Raw genomic sequence first — 23,830 nt, 5'->3', positions numbered from 1 at the left:
GACTCAGTGATTAGTCTGGTACTATCCACCTGTTTGACAGAGGTGGAGCAAAAAAATGAGAAGTTTTGGTTTGTTCATACACATCCACTTTCTATTAGCACACTTTTAGAAAACAGCCAGGTTTCGCAATACTGTTTGCTACAAATAGTAAATGAACAGACAATACAGAAAACTCTTCTAGTCATACTGACCAAGCAAAGCAGTTCACACCAATCACAATCACAAAGGTGCAGACATTCATAGACGAACACAATAATTTGGGTAATTTGGGGTTAAGTGTCCACCACAGTGGTCTCAAACTGCAGAGTCCTGCAACTTTTAAACGTGTCCCTTGTCCTACATGCTTTAATTCAATGGATAACCTGCCTCCTGGGATGTAGTCCTACTCCCATTAACAGATATCTGTTAATGAACTCATATTGGAGTTAGGTGTGCTGAAGCACAGACATCTAAACGTTGCAGGACTCTGGCTCATCAACATGTGGCAGGAGGAAGCTGGAGTCAAACCCACATGTAACCCGGGTGTAAATTTCTAGCTTTCACCTACTAATTTTCTCCGGTTTCTCCAACTCTTTATCAAGTCACATGATAATCCTGATAATAGTGTTGCTCTCGTGAGACTATGAAGCAGCCAATCACTGCTCAGTTTCCAAAGTCACGTGTAGTATTGCAGCCTACCGGCTGGCTATATTAATTGGAGCAGGAAGTTTGAACACTAGGATGTGTTGAGGGGAGCAGAGCTACAGGTTTGTCGAGAATTGTTCTTTATTTTTTTCACCTTATTTTCTGAGCTCAGTGCTTGCAGTGTCCTGGTTCTGTAAAGGCTGCAGTGATCACTATGAGTTGGACTAGGGAGACCATTCCCTCCGGAGCCCCTTCGGGTGTATCTCTGAGACTTGTCCCGCTCATCAAAATGCTCCAGGTCCATGACTGCTGAATTACACCCATTTGAAGTGCATGTCAAACTCACCGTCCATTACAAATCACTTTTACCTGGTGTGATTTCTGGACACCTATTAGAAGGGAGAAGTGGGTGAAATAATGGTGTCAGCTGAACTTGGAGACAACTCTTCCAACTCTGGGGAGAGGACGAGGTTGGCCATCTCTGAGGTGGTGGTGGCACCACTGCTGGGCAACAGTTGGGTAGAAAGCTTTACATCCTGGTGGTGTCTTCCTCTATATTGCATTCTTTAAATATACTACACACAGCTTTTATACTATAAGACAACTACTGTACCCACTGAGCAACGAATGTCACATGATTGTAAATGCCGTAGTTGCATAGCTCTAGCCATCTGCCTGAACGGTGAAAGATGGTCTTTACCTAAACTTTCCAATAGAATAGGAAGCCATACCATTTTGTCAAAAATCTGTCATGACATATATTATCTCTGAAGGGTTCTGGTAAAGTCTTCTTGGCGCAGTAAGATGCAGAACACTGAGTAACAATCTGTTCCCCGGGGTTTTTGACAGCCCACAAAACTTTCTCAGCATTGTGGTGGGTGTTTATTGGAGTTATAGCACTACATGTCTTACCCTTGGCTGAAAATGGGGAAATATAATGGCAGCACATCAAAGACCTGGAGTGTGAGGAAACCATTGAAACCTGGTCATCAAGAATTTGCTGACCTCAAACCAAGGCGCCAACCCTTGTCAGAGTCGTATTAAGTTAAAGCAATTTGATTCAATCTGCAACATTCTATTGGTAGAAGTGTGAGATTTGTCCTGAGAAGGTCATTTAGAGGAACTCCAGAATGCAATTTAGGACAAAAATGTGAATAGCTGAAGTTTATTTAATCTTTAGCATTATTATTATTATTATTATTTATTTATTTTTTTCCATACAGAAGTCAAAAATAAAGAAGAATTATGCACAAAACTAAAAAATAAAACAAGACAAAACTAGCATACAATAGATAAACAATGTTTAAATGACTTCATTTCAGGAACATAAAAACTGCATGGAAAAAAAGTGTGTGAACTTATTATACACTAAAGCATCATGAAAACCAAAGCAACAGAATCTTTCCTGAATGTTTTTCTAAAACATTTCTTGGAATTCCATCTAAGTCAGTAGACAAAAACTGTGTAGAAATAGATTTGTTTTATACACTTTCGCTTTATTTTAAGAGTTAAAAACACAGTTTTGCTTTTCACAATCATTCCATTCCTGAATCCCTCTAGCTGAATCACAGGTAATGTAAGATTCAACAAGGATAGATTTTTGTCCCCTAATACCTGGAATCATTAATGAAAAACTGCTTTTTTTCTACCCACATTACTTTTGTCTGTCATTAACACTTGTGTGATCATGTGAAGTGTTTCGTGTTACAAGAATCAAAATCAAAAGAAATCTGGAAGAGGGACAAGTCCTCATTTTGACTTGTGTTTTAATTAATATTTTAAAAAGATTTTCTTCTCATTGTCACCTTTAAATTGTCTGCCCTCTGCTTTTCATTCTTTTCTGGCATTTTTCTGGTCCATCCAGTCCTCTCTGGGTCTTATCAGCACAACCTATTGTATGACATGACCCAACATGACACTAATACAATAAGTACAGAACCTGACTATGGCAGCCTCTCTCTGGGAGAGTCTCTGAAGGGACATTTTTCCTACAAGAGGGAACCAAAGAGCTGTGGGTGTCCGTCTGACTCCCTTAGAAAATCAATAGGGACCGTTCAATGAGTAACGCAGCACCGGCCCAGAACAGAACCATAGGCGCCACTAATTGCTCCGGCTTTGTTTGCAATTAGTCCAGCGCTCTGCTGCTAATGCGATTAGGTCACTTTTGATAAAGGAGGTTTTAGGGAAAACATGTCCCCTGGATGATGCGTTTGATGATCAGTTCAGTCTCGGCACAAACTGGAAAGCAGCTCACAATGGAAGAAAAGCTGAAACATGAAATCACAACAAGTTTGTTTTTAACAGATACATGGTATTAATTATGTCAACAACAGAAAGGAGTTGTTTCATCCACACAGTTTGTTCTGGAGAAATGATACCAAATGTTTGGGCACGTTTAGTCTTTGAATACTGCAACTTTTTCATATTAGTACTTTATGAAAGTACTAATATGAAAGTATTAGTACTAGTATGCACAGACATACTAATATATGTCTGTGCATTTAACCCACAGATATATATTACAGTGGATTAAAAATCATAGCATCTCCACAGTACTATCCACTTTCTGTCATTTAAGCAGCAGTTAAGCTCTAATATGATTCTACAGACTGCAGTGTGTATACTGGGCCTGAAAACTAAAAAAAATGCCCAGATTTTCTTAAATCAGTGATCGGATCAATACGTGAAACCAATCTTATCTACTTCTGAAAAAGCCTGAAAATCAGCTATCCTCTTTTGCTCTACTGTGAGAGGACTGACTGACAGACCGCCCACCAGGTCACATCTGCATATTTGCGCTTAAAAATAGTCACCGCTCTATTGCCAATGCAGGGACTTTGTTGCGATATTTAGTGTCATGAAAAAAGAGAGAAAAAAATTGGTATTGACAAAAAATTGGAATTGTCCGATGAGGCTTTTTAAAGATTGGTGATTGGCCAGAAAATTGCAATTGGTGAAGCCCTAATTTGATTTTATCACAATTATAGTTACAATGTTGTAGGAAAGAAATCCCCATGAAAAATGGATGGTTAAATTGGAAAAAAGAAGCTGTTTGGTGGCAGCATCATGGTATGGGCTGGTTTTTCTAACAGTGGAACAAATGAATTAAGCACTAAAGATGGAAAACAACTGTGATCCAACAGCTATGCTTTCAATCCTGAGACACAACTGGACTTTGACATACAACACAAATCAAGTCAGACTAAGAAACGGATCAATCAGATGAGCAGTAACCTTTCATAAATGGTTTTCAGATGTCTGGCATCAGTCCAATCAATAAAATATATAAAAAACCACAAGCAAGTCTACAAACCGAGTAAAGCAACTGATTGGAGCAACTTCTAATAATGTCCTTAACAAAATTAGAATTAGTTTACTAGGGATTACATTTGTATAAAATTGCATTTTCTTCTTGTGTTTTCCCTATTTATGTATTTTATGATGAGCTATAGCAGTATGTACACAGGTAGGGGATTTCTTCCCTCAATATGTGTCCAAACTGATGCACAGAAACGAAGGCTCCTCACTGCCATGTGTACATTTGTTTTCAAGTGGCGGTGAAAAGCTGGAGATCCAGTTACCCCTAATAAGGAGAGGACTTCACACCCCATTGATCGCTCCGTCTACCTGGAATCCAGGACGCTGTCACAGAAATTCAGACCCAAACAACAACTGAACAGCTTGACAAACGATCTGCTACTCTTCGGCTTTTAGCTCATGAAAACACGAGGAGTTAGAGGAGAAAGTTAGATGTGATTTACTGGGCAACAGAATCAACAAGAGAGGTGAGGAATGGCACGGCTGAGTACTGGACCTGTTTGGATAATGAGATGGGCCTTTCCTTGTAGATTTGACACATCCAGATCGGTGGCCAGCCCCAGCTCCCCTGCTTTCAAATCACCTGGCTTGACTTCTTTAGGAGCGTAATGAATCGTGACACAGACACTCCGGTTTACACAACAGTTTTTCTTCCTTGTCCTTTCTGCGGCTAATTGGAAAACAGGCCCGGCTAAGATGGATCTTTGGTCACAGTTCAAAGAGAGCTTTCAGGAGTAATGCTGCCTCTCATCGTCCCCCTCCAAATGGGACGAGTTTACATGAGGACACAGATACTCACTTGGACCACCCAGTCAATCATAAAACACTTCAGGACACGGCGGCTCTCGCAGGGAACTGAAGCTCTGCCAATCTGTAGCAGCAGACCTCTGCAGTGGGATCCTGCTCCTTTAATGTGGATCATGTTCGTAGAAATGAGTTACAGATGAGAAGAAGAAGTGGTTTTCAACATTATGCACTCCTTAAACAAGCAGAAAATTAGGCAAAAAATGTTTTTATGGTTCACATATACCATACCCAGTGCATTCTAAAACAAGAACCCTGCCACCCACCAGACTGGAATCAAGGTATACTTCAGTTGTAAAAACATCCCCCTTTGGAGCTCGCTATAAAGGAGGAAATTACCATTTAAATTTTCTTAGCTGTGCACCACCTTTTGAACTTTTGGGCCGGTTACTGGTATCGCGCTCTACCAAGGTTTTGGAGTTATGATGTGAAAACTGGCAAATTTTGAAAAAATACATGATTCCTGTGGTTTAAAGTCCTTATGTTTACTGCAGAACCTTTTGGGGTTGATGGTGCAAAGAAGGATTTTACATAAAATTAAGACGTGATGGAAAACCCAGACCGTCCTCATAGAAAAACAGAGTGACTTAAGTCAGAAGATTCATCAAATTCGTAGCAGTAAAGAATGCTACAGGAGATGTTTCCAGCCCACAGCCATCAACATCTACAATAACTCTTTAATTAAATCAGTTACAACATTTACATTGGGACAAATAAAGTATTTCTGAATTGGAATAATAATATGTTTGAGGAAATGTTAGAGTAACTGGAGATTTCTTGTGAACATGGAAAAGCAGCCTTGAACAGAGGAGGCGACCTCAGGTTTTATCTTTCTAACACCTTCTCATGATCTTGATGACCTCATTAGTGATAACAATGGCCTTGTTAGTGGCCTCTGTTGTCCTATCATTGTGATTGTTTCTGGTCTGATACCTCCAACCTAACTGTCAGAACTGAAGAGACCTCCTGGGTAAGAGTCTAAAACGTCATCAAGATAACAACACAGTTGAGTTCAATTAAAACTCTCAAGGTCATCGACCAGAAGTTCTAGATAACGCTACTTTAACTGTCGTAATCTGTATGTCATGATAAAATAGCAACAGGAGTATTAATAGTTGTTTTTCTGTTTGAATGAAAAGGAGTTTAAAGAAATCCCTGAAGTTAGGTTCTTTGAGACTTTAACTAGTCAGTAACATTTATACTTAAAGTGCTACACGTAAGCTTTAGCCTCCTGGAGGAGCTAAAGGCTTGTCTAATTCAGATTCAAATCACCTCCTCAGTGCAGTCCTGCTAATGATCTCATTATTGTGTGTGTTGAAGCAGAGACACATCTAAAGGCTGCAGGGCAGCGCCTCCCTGAGGACTGGAGTGGAAGACCCCTGCTCTAAGACTATAATAGATCATTACAATGTGAAACACATGCATGCAAAATACTACAGGCTGTTATCGTTCCAGAAGAACTATTGTTACAAAAGTACAGAGGTGTAAAGAAAACGAACAAGCTTAAAGCTAAAGTGAGGAGTGTTTAGTTTATTCTCTTTTCCTAGTCATTATTCGTCTTTAGCCCTTAGCCCTTAGCGTTAAATTTTGATTCCTTTTTTGAGAAAAAAAAATTCTTAAAATAACTGAGCAGATTTTGCTATCAAATATCAGATTTTGCTGCAAAATAACACCTACTCATTGAATCTCAACACCAGTGTATTTTATTTCAATTCTTACAAATTTGAACCAATTTGTTTTTTGCAAACATTGCTCAGAGGCAGTCGGTGAATGAACTGCGCTAAGCGGCTAGCCCCTTCCTTCCCTAAAATCTCTAACCATGTTTCAGGATGTCTCTGTTCTTTAGGGTATACTTGAGTCCAGATCAGAAGAGTCTAAATATGTATGTATATATGTATGACTTTAAACTGCAAATAGTAAATGTAGTTTAGACTCCTTTAAAAACACCAAAATAGCCCTTTAATGTACTGGTAAATTATAAGCTGCAATTTCAACATCATCCACTGCCCAAGGTGCAAAGAATTATTGTCTTATATTGTTTTCATCATTGACTGGACCTGCTAATAAGCAATATTTCCTTTTGCACATTGAAAGCATAATGTATGTCTTTCTAAAGAAAGAAACATCACTACTTTTACTAGTTATTTTAAAAACTATCTACTAATGGAGATTTATTCTTATGAATACTGTTCACAGCACCCTAATGTAACACATTCAGCCATTTCCATTTTCATTTTCATTTCCATGTTGAATTAAATTCTATGTTTTTTTCTCTCTCCATGCTTGTTGCGGTAACCTTCCCACCCATTACCTGAACCAAAGGCCGACCTTGTCGCGCTCATATAAAAATGCATATTTACCACCAGCTTCTGCGGCCTCCCTCTCTCTCCCACAGAGCTGTTTGGCCTGACTGATAAACAGATAATGACAGTCTAATTCAGTCGGAGTAAAGGGGCTCAACATTTCCGTGCAGCAGATCACTTGCTGATGGTAAACCATTAGGGCAGTGAGTCACAGGCTCTCTGAGGACGTCCATCTTACTTTAACCATGTACATGAGATACTCTGGATGAACTCTGGAGCTGATGTCTCCTCCTGAACGGCTGTCAGAACTCTGCTTTAATCAAGTTGAGCCAGTCAAACAGGTATAAGCATTTAGATTAAAGTAACTTGGTTCCAACAGTTTCCTGGTGAGTTGGGTATTGCTTATAAAGGCAGCAGCTATTATGATGTTGTGACTGAAAACACCCAAGACACAAAATCTTGTGTGGAAAAAATGTTTAACAATTTTTTTTATCACTGTTAGCTGTTCAGTTTTAGTCTTATTTTCATGTCAAACTCAGTTTTTCTTCTTAATTTTGCAGCGTTGGTGGTGAGGTTCCTGACCAGACGCTTTATCTGGGAGTACGATCCAACACTGGGTAAGACTTGCATTTATACAGTCGCTCACATGGTATATCATCATTTCAACTGTTACATTATTTCCCCAAAGCTAAAGTGCCATAGTCAACATTATAATATACATATTTCACTATATTTTCTGCCATATAACATCCTGAAATTGTTTCAGTTTGTGCAAAAAAAAGGGAGGGCATTCACAAAATAGAACTTCCATAAAACACAATGGATTGCATTGTTTGATTTAGAGCGATGTGCTTTTACATCAGACAGTCTGGATTAATGCAGTCGAGATTGGCCCTTTCACTTTACGATACTGGTCAAATCGCTTTCTTCCACTATAATTATATGAAGCAAAGACAAAGTGTCTCATCTGTTAGGCCCTTTTCATTTCCTGGCTCTACAGAGCAGATGAGAGGCACTAAATGCTTCCCTCGGTGCTCTTTTCAATCCTACATCAGCTTATTTGGTGACATGAAGAGCAATCAGCTGCAAAAACACACAGCACTCAGGAAATTATTGCATTATTCTGAAACTACATAATGGTCACAAACGTATTGCCATTACAATCTATCATATATCACAAATATGGCTTAGATATTAACTTGATTTAAGTATTAGAGGTTATAAATTCAACTAAGGTGATATTTCTCTGGCAAGGGGTTTATTTTTCCAGAGCAATATTGTACTTCCAGAGTGATTTAATGTTGTCCTGGGTGCCAGCCTCATTCTGGGTGTACGCTGAGTAAATACCAAGCGCTGAAATCAAGAAAAGAATAATAACTGCCTCCTTGGTTACCACAAGGGTTGGCGTCATGACCAAGAAAGCCCAGCATGATGTCCATAATGGGAATAACAGCACTGCCGGTGGGTGTCTGTTACCAATCAGACTCTCTGGCTGAAATTACCCATGAAGTGGTCGAAACATTATTAAAATGCTATTATGAGTACATCACACAGGTAGGGGTGTGTGTGCAGCCTGCCAATCTTAGAAAGTGGAGATTGCTGCCAGAAAGTGGGCTCCACTTCATCCATCTCAATGTGCCTGCCGGCGGCTACGGCTGAACATCCGTCTATATTGTCTACCTGTTTGATTTAGGGTTATTGATGAGCTGAGGTTTTTTTCTCCCACATACAGAGAATAACCTTGGATATCCCCACAACTACTAACATAGAGTGTTCTTTTGATGAAGTGACAGAAGTCACTCCATTAGTTATAACTGCTGTTGAGACTGACAAAGAACAAAAGTGTTAATTTGGTGGAATGTGACTTTTATTTGCTCTAATTTGTTACAGGCTGCAGGTAAATTAGATTTTGAAATATTGGAATGTAGCATAAGCAGGAAGTTCATCATAACAGCAATAAAATTGTACTGTCAAACCCAAGATGTGAAGTGACTCTGCAGCAAGCGAATGGAGTATGTCCGTCCAATACTACACAGCTGAAACCAGATATTTGCATTTACTAAACTTCCCCTTATTTTTTAGTTCTTTCTTTAAATTTAGAAGTTTACACACAGTAAAATTTCCATCGATTTCAGCCTTGGTCATGTGGTCTGTTTTGATGCTGAACTTGAACAGATAGACCCACACAGGTTGACAGGTGATCTGAATCTTCTCATCTTGTAGACTGTTTTCCACACAAAGGAATCAGGTCTTTGGATCCCATTTCAACAGTCAGGAGCTCTTGACTAAATGTCTGCACATTGGAATCCATTAAATTGCTGAGTAACGCTCTGATCATAGTAATGCAACTCAATGTTCGGGTGTCTTCACTTATTCATCATCAGAAATTACTTTTTTAATTTGATTTTTCATTTACAACTATAAAGTGGTTTGTTCTTAAGTTTTTATTGTTCGCATGTTTAATTTCTTGATATTTTTAAAATTTGTGTTAAAGATCCAAATGTCCAAATTAGTAGGGAAACAATGAAAAACCCTTCTGTTTGCAAATGACCGAAAATTGGACAATGAACAGACCATTCTGTCTGATAAAATCATACTTAATGTGTTTTAGAGTGCAGAATGCAAAAAAATGATACTGGTACTTATGTTTTACAAAGCCCATCTTTTGATCTATGTTTATGGTGTCCTTGGCCGGCACCAGCAACTACCACCATGTGTGCATAAATGCTAAAAGATGTCCAACTGGGTCTCAGTTAAAGTACCAGAGTGGGGAACAGCTGCCATCGTAAATGCAGATGGCCACAATATTGGAATGGTTATTGCTTTCTACATATCCTCCAGCAGAGTTTAATCTGCTGGCACACAGAGAGGAATCTGCACTGCTTTGACATCACTACAGCAGCTGCGTCCCGCATTATGCAGCTTCCCAAAGTTCAGGGGAATTTTTGCAAGAGCAGTTTGGAAAAGGAAGCACTGTGGAGCGTGTGTGAGCTAAGGATAATTTAAAGCTTCTGAGTGGATGTGTTGGTGGACTTTATGAACAACTTGAACTGTGTGTAGTTTTGTTAAACGGAGCCTGGAGTGACACTTTGTCTTGAACTCATTCCACCTTTAGGAAATATTTCACTTTGTTCCAAGTCATTCCAAGGCATCTTAAATCCTGAAAAGCTCTGAAAGGAGTAACAGAAACAATAAACAGGGTTAGATCGACTGCAGCTGACAGAGTGATGGCTCCTGAAATAGGCTGCCGTCCCAGCAGTCGCAGCGTGATGCTCACGCTTGCAGCCAAACAGCTGCACACGCTACTTCCCCTGGCTCCCAGTGACATTTCATTTACGTCACAGGTACGCAGTTTGTCCCCAGGAGGGCCAATTGCACCTGGGAAGCAGCAGGGGAAGCGTGCACAATCAGACATTTAAAACTTCTCAGTTCTGAGAATCTATGCTGTCAATTATGAAGTTGACATTTTGAATATGTTAATAAGTTGCACCACGGAGTATATCTTTAAATTACTAAACCTGTCGATGTCGGAGGTTAGAGGAGACTGGTTTGAGGTGTTACAAATGCAAATATAACTCAAATGATTGCTAATTACATCCAACACAGAATTCATTTAAAGCTGAAGCAGACGAGCTCCATTAGCATAAGACTCCGGGTGCTGCTCCTACTAGTGAACCACAGAATTCTGTGACTACAATCTACACACATTAACCAAATATTTCCAATGATGACTGAAAAACATTGACTGGTCCAGTTAGTCTTGAATTCAGCTGCAACATTTAGATTTGAGGGTTTGATTTTGATCTAAGCTACCTAGTTTATAGTTTGAACAGTGGGACTGTGTCCACCCCTGGAAGGTGACCTCTGTGGCCCCCTAGAGAAGACCCTCCATCCCTTTAACAAAGGATGATATAAATCCAAAATTTAACAAATAAAACATAATGTGAAAATAAAAAAAATCATATTTTATATATATATATATATATATATATATATATATATATATATATATATATATATATATATATATATATATATATATATATACACACACACATCCTTGTACTTCTATACAAACGGAGGACTTTGTATCGACTTCCATTCATTTCAACAACTGTAATTATGCTTATAACCCAGACATATTCCTAACCCTAACTATGTAAACCAAAACTTAATTCACACCAGACTGCAAAATTCAACCAGTAGAGTGCAGTGGAACTGCAAATAAATAAATAATTAAACGAGGCCCAGGAAAACGTCCTCACACTCCACTAATGACCTCACTGTGTTGGTAGATGTTGTGAAAGCGGTCCTCTTTTGTAGCATTTACAAGTACACACAAAGAGCAAAGGGCACACTAAAATGCTAATAGCAGAGGTAATATTATTTCATAAATTCCATGTTGGTGTAATGCTTTAGTGTTAGCGGAACTAATGTTTATGATTAGGGTTTTTTCCAGCCCTATGGGTCTGCTGTTGTGTTTGAACACTGCAGCCTGTTTGGGCATCAATTACTAACCCTCTCCTCATCTTCTGATAGTTATTCAGCCAGATAATGTTACATTTCATTGGGTGCTGTGGTGATGCACAAATTACATAAGGCATCCTTAGTCCTCAATGTGGCAGTCGCAGGTTCGAGTCCCGGCCTGGTTACCTTTACCGCATGTCTTACCTCTCTCTCATTTCCTACTTTCCTGTCTGAGCACTTTCAAATGAAGGCAGCTAGAGCCAAGAAACATATATATATATATATTTTTTAAAGAATGTTACATTCCATTGGTTTAAAATGCTTCTACATTGTACTTCAGTCATGTTAGTTTAAAACAGTCTACAGCTGATGTTTTCTGCAATTGTTTAGATTGTCTGCCCCTGTGGTAAAAGCGGGAGTAAGTTAATATTTTCATCTCTGAAACCACAACTTTTAGTTCATAAAAGCTTCTGGCTCTCACTCTCAGGCACCCAGCAAAACTTTAGTCAACATTGTTCAGCATAAATGATCTACTGTTTTTGGCCCTTATGGCTAAACTGATTAAAAAAACAAATCTATGTAAATCAAATTTCTGTGAAAAAGAAGTTCTGGGAAAGAAAAACTGTTGGCCTAAAAATAATGTGTCCAGTAATGTATTCACCTTTCCAAGAAATGTGTATTGTACACATTTTTTCAGTTGACATGGACGCACATGGTGTGTAAACAAAAGCAGTGTTACTTCTCAGTCTTATTAAGGAAGCACCTTTTCAAAGTAGGAATAACTGACTGTTCTGTATTAAGATAACTGACTGTTCTGTATTAAGAGAAAAACATCTTTTTTATTTTCAGTTATTGTGTGAATGACAGAAAAACCATCATTTTTCTGCTCATGCCAGAAATATCTGGGTATCTTGGATAGCTTTTTCCCTGTATAAATGAAATCATTTGAAATCTGCTTCATGTATTCACTCAGGTTATCTTTGTCTTATTTTAACATTTATTCTACAATCTGAAACATTAAGTGTGAAAAAAAGGAAAAACTGTAGAAACATGCAAAGAGAGCGCTGTGTGTCATTTGTCAATACAAGTACTTGTGGAGGAATTTTTCCCTCCATTTCAGTGGTGATCATAATTTCCTTCTCTCTGAACTGACCAACTTAAAACTGCAAACGGACGAGTTCTCCTACATCAGGATTTGTCACCATCTACTGATGAGTCATAACCGAACAGAAATTTTTAAAGTAGAGCTGAAAATAAAAAAAAAACTATCTGATTGTATTTCCTTTTTTTTGTGGCCTACAGAATCTACATATCGTCACCAAGCCAGCATTGACGATGAGGTTGTCACCATGGAGATCCTGGACACTGCAGGCCAGGTGGGAAAAATTATCAACTGAATACTTAGACACACAGCAGGGTGATGTAATTTGAGGATCATTTTCACTCTGCCTGTTTTGTACACCTACATTATGCTACATTTACTTAAAAAGAAAACATTCCGTTATCTAACACTGAAGAACATCTGACCCCGGCCTTGTCTTATTAACTTTGACCATAATAATGTCTGATTGGATAATTGCTCCAGCATCCTCTCTAATCAAAACCATTCACTGGCCTGATTAAAACCGGGGCCCCTGGGTCAGAATGTTTTTATCTGACATTATAACTGTGTCAACGTCATGTTCATTTTATTATTGTATTTGAACAGTTCTTTTCCTGTGGTCACCTAATTACACAATATGGGAATACAACGACTGAACACAATGATCCCTAACTCAGAAAAACTGGTTTTCAGTTTCAGACGTCTCACTGAAAACCTTCAGATTAAAGGAAACAAAACGAACCCATTAACAACTGAGGCTCTGATCTGTCATCATCTGAAAACTGAGATGTTAGTCACAACACCATACACTGAGAAGGCTCCAGCCAAGAACTTAAACAAAACTCCACCACTGTGGTTAATGCATTTAGAATCGGTTGTCTAAATGACTATTAATTTCTAATTCAGCAAATCAGTTATTGAAACATTCCTATATCAAAATAATGATTTTAACCTTACTTCTGCTTTGAATTGTAAACTGGTTGTTTGTCCACAGGCCATTGTTGTCAGTAATTTAGTCTGAAGCTAATCTTAATTAGTGTAACGATAATTTAAACTTCTTTACAAACTCTTCTTAATAGTCATGGTTTTGCAACATTTACATGTGTTTACTGAACTCTGATTCTATGAGTTATTTCATGTTTTATTCTGACACATTTTGGTGCAAAATAATAATTTGAATGGTAATTTGGCCTCTTTTCTAAATTTCTCAAATTAACCCTTGTTTCAAAACTTTCATGGTTCAAACTATATGTCACTTGTTCATTTTTACTGTTTGCTTTGATCATTTATTATTTTAATCAATAATTTTTGCTTCCTAGTTTAGCTGAGTGTTACTGGCTTAGTGAGTTTGTTGGTTAGACTATTTTAGTTGGGAGGGTTTGAGGATTTTTGTTACTAAACTTATATATATTTTAAAACTTTTTAAATCTAAATAATGAGCTGAGCTTAAAACATTATTTGATAACTAGCTCAGATGGCGCCTCAAAATCAAAAACTGGATTGAGGCACTGTATGGAAGCCATGAGAGGACATATTTAGAGACCTTTTCCGTGATCTTGATCTGGCTTTAAGCTGAACATTTAGCCTCACTGTGCATACTCCACCTGTGTCTAATATGAGTCTAAGTGTCCTGAAGTGCTCTGTGGAGCACCGTTACTTGGAGAGAAGCAACAGTTGTTAGAAGGAGTGTTGGTTGGATGTGAAAGTGAAGGGCCCTTCAGGAAGGTAATTTCCTGCAGCCCAGCAGGAGTGCTGCCTCGCTCCGACCGTGAGGGAGCGCTTGCGTAAGTCCTCAGGAGAAGATAAATATGCTGCAGTGCTGCGTAGGTGTTCTGCTGGAGGCTGATTTCCCCTTCGACACTTCAGCCCAGTCATCTCTCCGTCATTACAGAGAGGGCTATTTTCAGTCGGGCGTTAGGACGAGGTCTGCGTGTTTACTGACCAGACGGTGCCGGATGTCAGGAATCTCCTTCGCACTGATTGGGCACTCTGGCTAAGCAGGATTCCTCCAGAAACACCAGAAATCTCAGGTTTAAAAGAGAATCAGTTGCATGAAGCGTTCCTTACAGGAGTTGGAGCAGATGCGTTCCTAAAGTGGCTGCAGAATTCAGTTTATGAGAAGGTTTTGAGGTTTTGAAATATTGGCTTGTTAAACACTGGCTATACAGTATTTTCTGCATTATCTGTATTCCCTGTTTGTTTTTTTGTCTCTCACTTAAATCTTTCAAATTTACATTTAATACATTTTCAGTGCTAGATAAATTAAACCTAAGCTATCTAAACCAACACATCCATGTGTGAAATATAATCAGCCTCCATGTTTAATCATCTGTGATAAAACTAATTTTATTTAGTTCACTGCCTGAGGGTCACTGTGCCATCAGTTGGAAGGTAAGCCCCTCTGCTGCCTTTGCCCCCCATCGTCTTCGTCCCCCTAAGTTCAGACCGTTCTGTTTTCAGAGACTGATTTTTTTTTTTCCGGAGTAAAAATAGGTCAAAATCACCTCACTAAAACATGATTTGCATTCTCGATTGTGCTCGAGATAATTTGACTTCATAAAAGATGACTTTAATGCCACAATATTACAATTGGAAACCAAACTGTGAAATACCACTTAAGTTTTCATTTATGAATATCAACTAATGACATGCGTGACTCACATGAATGGTGAGATCTGTGTGGAAAAAAAACTTTTTCATGGGGAAAAAACATCAGGCAGGACAAAATGCAGCAGTAAAATCTGCTGGGATTAAAATGGACGGAGCCAGACATTGATAAGCAGTAGGAAAGAACATTTAGAGGATTTCATGGAACAAAGTCTTGCTTTTTAAACATTTCACACTAGATGTTATATTGCCAGAGAAATGAATTATTCAATTAAATAATTTGGGGAAATTATTTGTGCACTTGGATGGGTTATGACAATGACTTCTAGCAGAGTGTGGTCAAATTATTATGTACATAAATCAGTATTTATAAACGAACAGAGAAAATAATGCAAAAATGAAAATACTTACATCTACCATATAAGCTTAAAATTAATCAACACTAAGTAAGTACCCATCTTATTTAATGTCTCCAACTGGATATAGTTTCAAATGCTGGAGAGGAAAACAGTTTTATTATGTTTCTATCTAAACTAAACTATTAGATTTCAACAAATGCATGTTCTAATGAAGAAGTTATCCAAAGAGCTCTGTTTCTAGCCGAGGGATTAAGAATAAAAAGGGTTTCATAAACTGTTTTATTGTGCTTGGATTAGGTTCCTTAAAGAAATGCCTTTCCTGGAAAGAGATGAGGGAGAGAGATCATGAAATCTAAATGGTGTCTCTGGGCCCAAGAGCATTTTATTGCTCATGGGGAGATTTAGGGCCTGGTGAGTTTCTTCTGCCTGGGCTCTGCTTGAAAGCAAAACAAGAAGAATGCTTCTTTCTTTTTAAAAAAGTTGCTAAGATAATGTGCATCATTACCAGGAGATTGTATAACAATGTGCTAGCTGAAAGTATTTTGTTGACATTCATGTCTCTAGAAAGATTACATCCTTAATATTTTTGTGAGATTTTATTTGTCTCCAGTTGCTATGTTTGCAAGAGAAGTTATCTATCTCAGCTGTGCACTAACCGGCTTTTATTTTACTCATTAAATTTTGTCCATAAAATAGAAAACCACTTCTCTGCTTTATGCATATGTCAACTCTGCTGCAGGGCTAGCTTTGTTTCATCTGCAAACAGAATCAATAAAGGGAGATTTATGCTTAGCTCTGCTATTTTTTGTGTTTATTTTTGTTTTCCTTGCTTACCAGTAACAGCTAAAAGGTTTTTAGTACTTTACAACATGTAACAACTTTGTTATCATCTCTGGCTAGGAGAATAAAATCATATTTTTGTTGCTGTATTGGAGTAAGGAGGTTACAGTTACTGTTTAGCATTTAACAGAGTGTAATGATACCCAAACATCTGATATTTTGTGAAATTTTATGGGTGTGGCTGATGGTTGTTCTAGCTAAGAGTTAGCTTGGCTAGCAGCCTCGTTAGCAGAAGGAGCTAGTTCCTTTTTATAGAAGAATTTTATAGAATCTTATAGAAGAGCCATTGATTAAACATTTTCAAATGACAAACTGTGAGACCTCTGATGGAGCCAATCGTTCCAGGAGGCCAGTGCCTGAAAATAAATACAAACTGCTGAGACTCATGATGCGAAAAAAGTGTCTCCATTGCAGTTTTGCGAAATACACAAATTTTGATACGGCTGAAAAACAACCTGACCCAAGAGCAAAAACTTTTTATTGACAAATGTGTTTCTTCAAAATTGGTGCCACAGGAATCAAAAGATACCTAAACTAATAACGTAATTGTTGGATACTTCGGTCAAATTTGATTCAGTGGTAAGTTGTCTTGGCTTGCTCGGATTGTGCACCTTTACTGTAAAGACCATGTCAGGAATGTTTTTTCTTCACAGGAGGACATCCAGCAGAAAGAAGGTCACATGCGCTGGGGCGACGGATTCATCATTGTCTATGACATCACAGATCGGGGAAGCTTCGAGGAGGTAGCCCCTCTTCGAACCCTCCTGGAGGAGGTGAAGAAACCAAAGAACGTCCCTCTGGTGCTGGTGGGGAACAAGTCCGACCTGGACCACGTCCGCCAGGTCCCCACAGAGGAAGGCGAGCGGCTGGCGGCTGAAATGGCATGTGCCTTCTACGAGTGTTCGGCCTGCGCCGACGAGGGCGGCGTAGTGGCCGAGGCGTTCCACGAGCTATGCAGGGAGGTGAGACGCCGCAAAGCCGTCCAGGGCAAGGCCCGTCGCCGCAGCTCCACCACGCACGTCAAGCAAGCCATCAACAAGATGCTGACCAAGATAAGCAGCTAGGGATGAGTCCTGCTGGTGTCCAGTGATAAATGGACATTTTCTATTTTTCTCATGGAAATAACTGAGACAATTTCTGACTGCGAAATGACTGACATGTGGCTAACTTCTAGTGGAATCTCCATGTTCTATGACTGATTGACATTGAAGAAGCCAGCAGGGCTGAGTTTTCTCTTTGGAGGAGCCAGAAGACATCAGTCTGCTGAGTTCTTAATGTTTCCTCATTCAAACCTTTAAGCCAGGGGTCCCCAAACTTTTTCCTGCGAGGGCCACATAGCTGTTCCTGTCTCTGGTTGGGGGCCGGTCTTAGGTCTTAGGTTTTTGGAGAAAGAAACCTTAGAAAATTCTTATCATCGGGGTTTGGGGGCGGCTGTTCTGTCTTTTAAACTGTCGAACGGGGGGGGGGGGGGGGGACACACATTCGCGCTTTTAGAAAGATTTTTTACCCAGAATGCAAATGGAAAAAACCGTGAGTGAAACGGTGACTGGGACTGACTGGTGTATATTCCATTGAGGGAAAGTTAGTTTCACATCTGCTCAAGAGCCCCCCTGGTGGTTGAAGAAAAATCCACATATAAACCGGAAAATACAATATATGAAGAAAAAAAAACACTGAATGCTCTCTGGTATGAGGAGGCGGGCCGGATCCGGCATTGTTCAGGGGGCCGGACCAAACGACGTGGCGGGCCGGATCCGGCCCGCGGGCCGTAGTCAGCCCGCGGGCCGTAGTTTGGGGACCCCTGCTTTAAGCTGATTCAGTGCATGGAGTTACATGGTAGCTTAATATGGCATATCAGTTATATGTTGAGGCTCCGATATTTCTGGCATGAGCAGAGGTGTGACCATTTTACCATCATTCACACAAAAATGTAAAACAATTTCTTACTCCAGAATGGCCCGATATTCTTATTTCAAAAAGGTGTTACCTTAATAAGCTTGAGAAGTGATCCTGTTTTAGTTTAGTCAGTTGTCCATGTCAACTGAATTTGTAGTTGTAAGAACAAAGGTCAGTGTACCACCTGACCAGCGGTGCACAGCATCAGTTGGGGGAATGCAAGTCCTGTGTTACTCTGTTTTCCATCCAGCCAAAAAAAAAAAAGCAACTCCGGAACTTCTCTGGAATCTTTGATCTAAAGAAACGGCTTAATGGAAACCTTTAGTGGTTTTAAAACCTGATACTGGTTAATGAACACATGCCTAGTTGAGTCTTTTGGCTTTTTATTGGTCATAATTTCCTTTATATCTCCCTTTAAATTATTTTGTAAGCCATGGGATTTCTAAAACTGATGCAGGCGGGGTATCCAACATGACATGCACGGAATCTAAGAGTTCATGATTAAAAGTTGCTTTATTGCAGCCGGTCTCAGTGGGATAAATGTGATCTGCTTCAACAAACATGAGAACTCTTCTGGCAACAGTGATTTAAAAAAAACAACTTGAAGTTCAGAGGAGTGTTGCTTGATGAGGATGGATCCCAGTGTTCTTCACTGCTCAAGTGTAAGCTGAACTAAAAAGAGTCTGACCTGGACCAAAACCTTCTTTTTATAGAAGAATTTTATAGATTCTATATCTTATAGAATCTGCTGCCTGGTAAGGATGGAGGCTCCATCCTGGAAAGCCGCTCTGTAGTAAATACATCTAAGTTGGATTAACATCTTCGGCTCTGCAGCGGACTCTCAGGCCCTCTGTGTTTGTCTGGGACGCACCAAAGCAAAGGTCCAGATTATGTCGGAGCTCATGACTGCAGGTTCTATAAATACACAAAGGGAAGCGACGCCGCGTTCAGAGGATTTCCTTCTGTTTACTCTTTAAACAGCAGCATCTATTAAATGCAATGTTTGTGTTTGTTGTCTGATCTAAACCAATCGGCTGTACACTTGGAATTAAACGCTGATGTATCCGACCTGTCCACTGAAAAATAACCATTAATGTCAATATATGACTACATGCATGGGCTTTATTTATTTATGTATTCATTTTCCCTGTACTGTTCAGCGGCGGTATTTGGAACAGATTTACTTTCACAACTGGAATGTTAGAGCTTTCGTTATAATGCCCCACTTGATATAAATATAAAAATTAGAAATTGCTTTGTGTTAATTTCAAATGCAACAGACCCAGAGACAAGAAAAAGGAAAAAAATGGAAGTGAGGAGAAGTAAAAAGATAAAGTACAATTATCTGCTTCTACACCTGCAGAAAGACAGAAAACAGAGAGACGATAAACCTCAGTGACAAACATTATAACAACGTCACTGAAGGCTCATGATGCTCAGTAGTGAGATGTATTCAGTGGCAGCCACAGACCAACATGGTGTACCCACCTGAATCTATACCAAGAGAATATCTGTGTGTGTATGTATGAAAGTGTGTGTTTTAGCATTTTCCAACTTGTAATGCCCATTTGTTTCAATAGATACTACTCTATGAGGATCCTGGCTTTGGGCCCCATAAAATGAAGTGCTGTACTTTGGTTAAGCCAGTTTAGGTGTTTGTTTAGAACTAAGGTGTGGATCAAGTTTAGATCAGGTTTAGGGTTAGTCTTTTAACAACTGGTGAAAACTGAATGGTAACTAATGCAAAGTTCTTGTGACAATTAAAAGCTAGTGTGTGTGTGTGTGTGTGTGTGTGTGTGAGTGAAAGTACACTTAGGTACATAAGGTTTCTCCATAGGAATATTCAGTAGTGTCTGTGAGGAACCGCAGCAAGTGTTTGCAGGGAAGACCAGTGCAGGGACAACAGTGACCCTCCCTCAGGGAAGAGCAGAGGAGACCCCCGGGGGAAACACCCAGCAGACGAAGCCCAGAAGAAGAGCCCTGCATTGCTGGAGCAGATCCAGCCCAGAACTCAGAGACCCCAGGGCACCAACCCCCAGCACAGGCCCAACAGAGCCAAGTGCCCTGCCTGATGGCCTCTAAGGGGACAGTATGAGGAATTTTCCAGGCACATAGTACAATTTTATAGCACAATCAACTAATTATGTAACCTTCAGTTGTTATAAAAATGCTATAAAACATAAACGAAATTTGACTTTGCAGCTTAATGCCTTGAAATTGGGCCTCTGTCTCTTTAAGAAGCTCCAGCTCTTTCTCACACTGCCTCCATTAAGTCATCACAACAAGGTTTCTCCATTACACCGTTTACAAACGTTCCCAGGTGTTTCATAATTGATGCTGCTGCTAGTCTAGAGGAACTGAGTGGAGCTTGATGAGACCAGAACGTTGCCATGGGAGATTAAAGGATTCCTCAAACATGCATGATAGAATCAAGGCAACACTGATGAGGGAATAACATTACAGCATGATGGAAAGCTTAATAAAAGTCGACTGTACATAATATTAGCAAATAAGTTGTTACTTCTTTCAGTAACAACTTCCACGCCAAAGACTATTGATTTTAGCATTACCTGTTGGCTTTTAAGTACGGTGCATTCACAGACCAGAACAAAAAGGGGATTTTAGAGTTTTTTTACTAGCTAATCACCCACAAGAAAAAAAGAAATAAAAAGAAATTGATGATCCATAAGATATCTCACTGTATTACGATTAATATTTTTGATGGAAATAAATGCCATCAGTACAGCAGAAAGTTCACCCTATTCCCCATGCTGAGTGGATTATGAGTAAAAAATCACAAAATCTAATTACAACCCAGCTCTACATCAGCATGGGTCAACGATAGCATCACAATCATTTTCTTTAACCAAACAAACGCTCTTTTAAAAGTCTCCTCTGGTCATGTTACAGGCATTCAGAACTTTATCTAGATTTGGAATATAAGTGAGTCCTAAATTTGATTTTAAATATCCATTTCTGTTCCTCTAAGGTCCACATGAAAGATCTATCAGCTTGTCCTCCTCAGTCTCGCTCTGGCCAAAACCAGCAAAGCTGAACGTCACTCATTTCTGGTTGTTTTAAAGGAAACCTCCCCAAAGTACACCATGTTACTTCAGATGGATAACCGGCTCAAGGAGAGAACATTAAAAAAAAAGAAAGAAAAAGAAAAAAAGGTGCTTTCTTTAGTCTGGGTGAAGCAGAAAGGAGTGGCTTTCTATCTGCCAGATAATTACTAGTCAAAAGTTTCACCGCAGCCACAGAGCTCCTCCTCTTCCTGAGCAGCTGGGGGGGAAACAAAACAAAACAATATCAGACTTCATGTTTAAATCTGTATAAACTCATCTAATTGCAAAACAACTTCTTGTATTAAAGTTAGACTCCAGCACTGTGCAGTGGCTGCTCAGAGCAGAGTGTGCTGACAGCTCCCACACAGCCGCCTGCTGTCAGACTAACTGGAAAATCTTCCTGCTTCTCCAACCTGAAGCGCTTTTCCCTCCTCCTGCCGCACTGTTCAGCCTTCACAGTAATATATTCTCCAGAGGTTTCAGCTCCTGCTTCCAGTCTGTGTTGAGCCAACCAGTTCAGGGAGACATGTTGGAAATGTGCAAATACCAATGTGACTTTATCAGGATGTTTCTATGGATGGCTAAGTGACGTCCTCGTGTTTCCATATTTAATAATGTTTCCAGAATTAAATAAATGTTATGGTTTGCCTCTGCTGCAGGTGAATTCTTCGACATAAAATCAGAAGAAAAATGTTCCCGTTTTAGAACGGGCTTACTGCAATTATTTCTATTTGCTCGATTCTGCAATAATTAAATTCTAAATACTCACTTCTCCCGAATGAAAATTAAATATTCTAAAATTAAAATGTATAAATAAAGGTGAAAAAAATCGTATAACTTATATCATTCAAGTAGCTTCAAAGAATCTGTGGATGGTGATGCTTATCCAGCTCATTTGCTTTTGCCACTCCCCTTTAAGTCTGTCTGGCTGTTTGGCAGAGAGATGCTGCACATGAAAATATTTAGTAAACATGATGACACGTGAATTTTTCCTCGTTATTTTTGAAGGGAAACAAACATCTCTGGAGTGAAAGTGATTCCCACCAGAGTCCGTACTTCTTGTTTAGATATGCAGCCATGGGGAGAGAGAGCAGTCCAGGGACCTCAGTCCATTTTTAAATTGACAGGCAGCGTGACTGAGAGGAACCCAGCAGATGATGATCCATTTGCACACAGACAGAAGGCCCTGCATGAGCTTTTCTGGGTTTACTTTTGAGGATGCATTCGGTGGCAGACATGTTCCCCACACGGCGTTAGGTTTTCCTTCAGAAAAAAAGGAAAATCAATCAGGGAAGGATGAGAGCTTCATAGCAGAGGAAATGAAAAGTGTGCAGAGGGATAACATTCCCTGTGTAAACAGGCCAGCTCTACCTCAGTCCAGTCTCTTACCAATAACACACAGTTCTACTGGAAGTGGATCAGTTACACTCTAAGGCCGAGGAATCCCAGCATCTCTGATTTGGCTGAGAAATTCCTCCTCAGCTTGTATCAATCCGGATCCTTCAAATATTTTAGGATATAGGTGGTTTTATTACCATGTGTACCACACCCTACATACCTCATCTGTCTGATAAAAAGAAGCAGATGATGTAATTCACATCTTTCAGTCTGGAAATGCTTTTAAAGTAGTCCACCGGTAGCCGGGGCGACACAGGTGGGTCCAATGAGCTGGACATGGAAACTGACCTGAGACAGTACAGGACTGGGAACCAAACGGATAAACAGGCCTGGCAGGAATCTAACAAGTACAACACTGAGCAACTAAAGTTAGCAACAGTTCAAACCCCATTTATGAGTGGATTTTTGATGCTTTGTCTCCTTCAGCAACAGTTAAATATATGAAATGAAATGGCTGAGTTGATAAAGACCCCAAATTAAGAATATTGGACTTTTAGGTTTAACTAAAACATTACTACTGCCATGAAAAGTTTAGGAGATTTGCTCTGAACTTTTTGTTGTTTAATCTTTTATTTGTAATACTTGGATAATGAAGCTGCTGTATCTCTGCTGTTGCATCCAGATCCAGTTTATGTAGATGAACATTTAATGCTGAATGTTCCTCTGTTTGCGTAGAGCAAAAAAATGGAACCTGAACTTCTTTGACACAAACAGTTGGGAAGTTTTATCTCTCTCTGCCCATCGGTGTTGTACAGGGCATTACTGTCCCCATGACAACCAAGGTCTTCTCTGCTATTAAAGAAACTCTCTCTTTGATGGCCGAGGTTTTCCTCTGCGCGCGCACACACACACACACACACACACGCACACACACACACACACACACACACACACACACACACACGCACACACACACACACACACACACACACACACACACACACACACACACACACACACACACAGAGGATTCTTCCAGGTAAACATACAAAGATCTACCCACACAAACAGACATTAAATGCATTAAGTGCCACAGTGAACCATATT

At 39.5% G+C, this 23,830-nt stretch overlaps 1 protein-coding gene across 1 annotated transcript in view; it reads left to right on the top strand.

Moving 5' to 3' along the window:
* Positions 1 to 19,574, top strand: part of rerg (RAS-like, estrogen-regulated, growth inhibitor) — a 37,646-nt gene extending 18,072 nt beyond the window's left edge. Inside the window, exons 3-5 of the mRNA XM_015004039.2 lie at positions 7,610 to 7,666; positions 12,819 to 12,892; positions 17,078 to 19,574. Of these exons, the coding sequence (XP_014859525.1) occupies positions 7,610 to 7,666; positions 12,819 to 12,892; positions 17,078 to 17,488 (542 nt within the window). The 3' untranslated portion in view covers positions 17,489 to 19,574. The remainder of the gene's footprint in view (positions 1 to 7,609; positions 7,667 to 12,818; positions 12,893 to 17,077) is intronic.
* Positions 19,575 to 23,830: the final 4,256 nt, after the last annotated feature.

Source organism: Poecilia mexicana, unplaced genomic scaffold (genome assembly GCF_051168715.1).
Source record: "Poecilia mexicana isolate PSO_F unplaced genomic scaffold, ASM5116871v1 scaffold_23, whole genome shotgun sequence".
In the NCBI taxonomy this organism is placed as follows: domain Eukaryota; kingdom Metazoa; phylum Chordata; class Actinopteri; order Cyprinodontiformes; family Poeciliidae; genus Poecilia; species Poecilia mexicana.
This window is presented reverse-complemented; position numbering and strand designations above follow the sequence as displayed.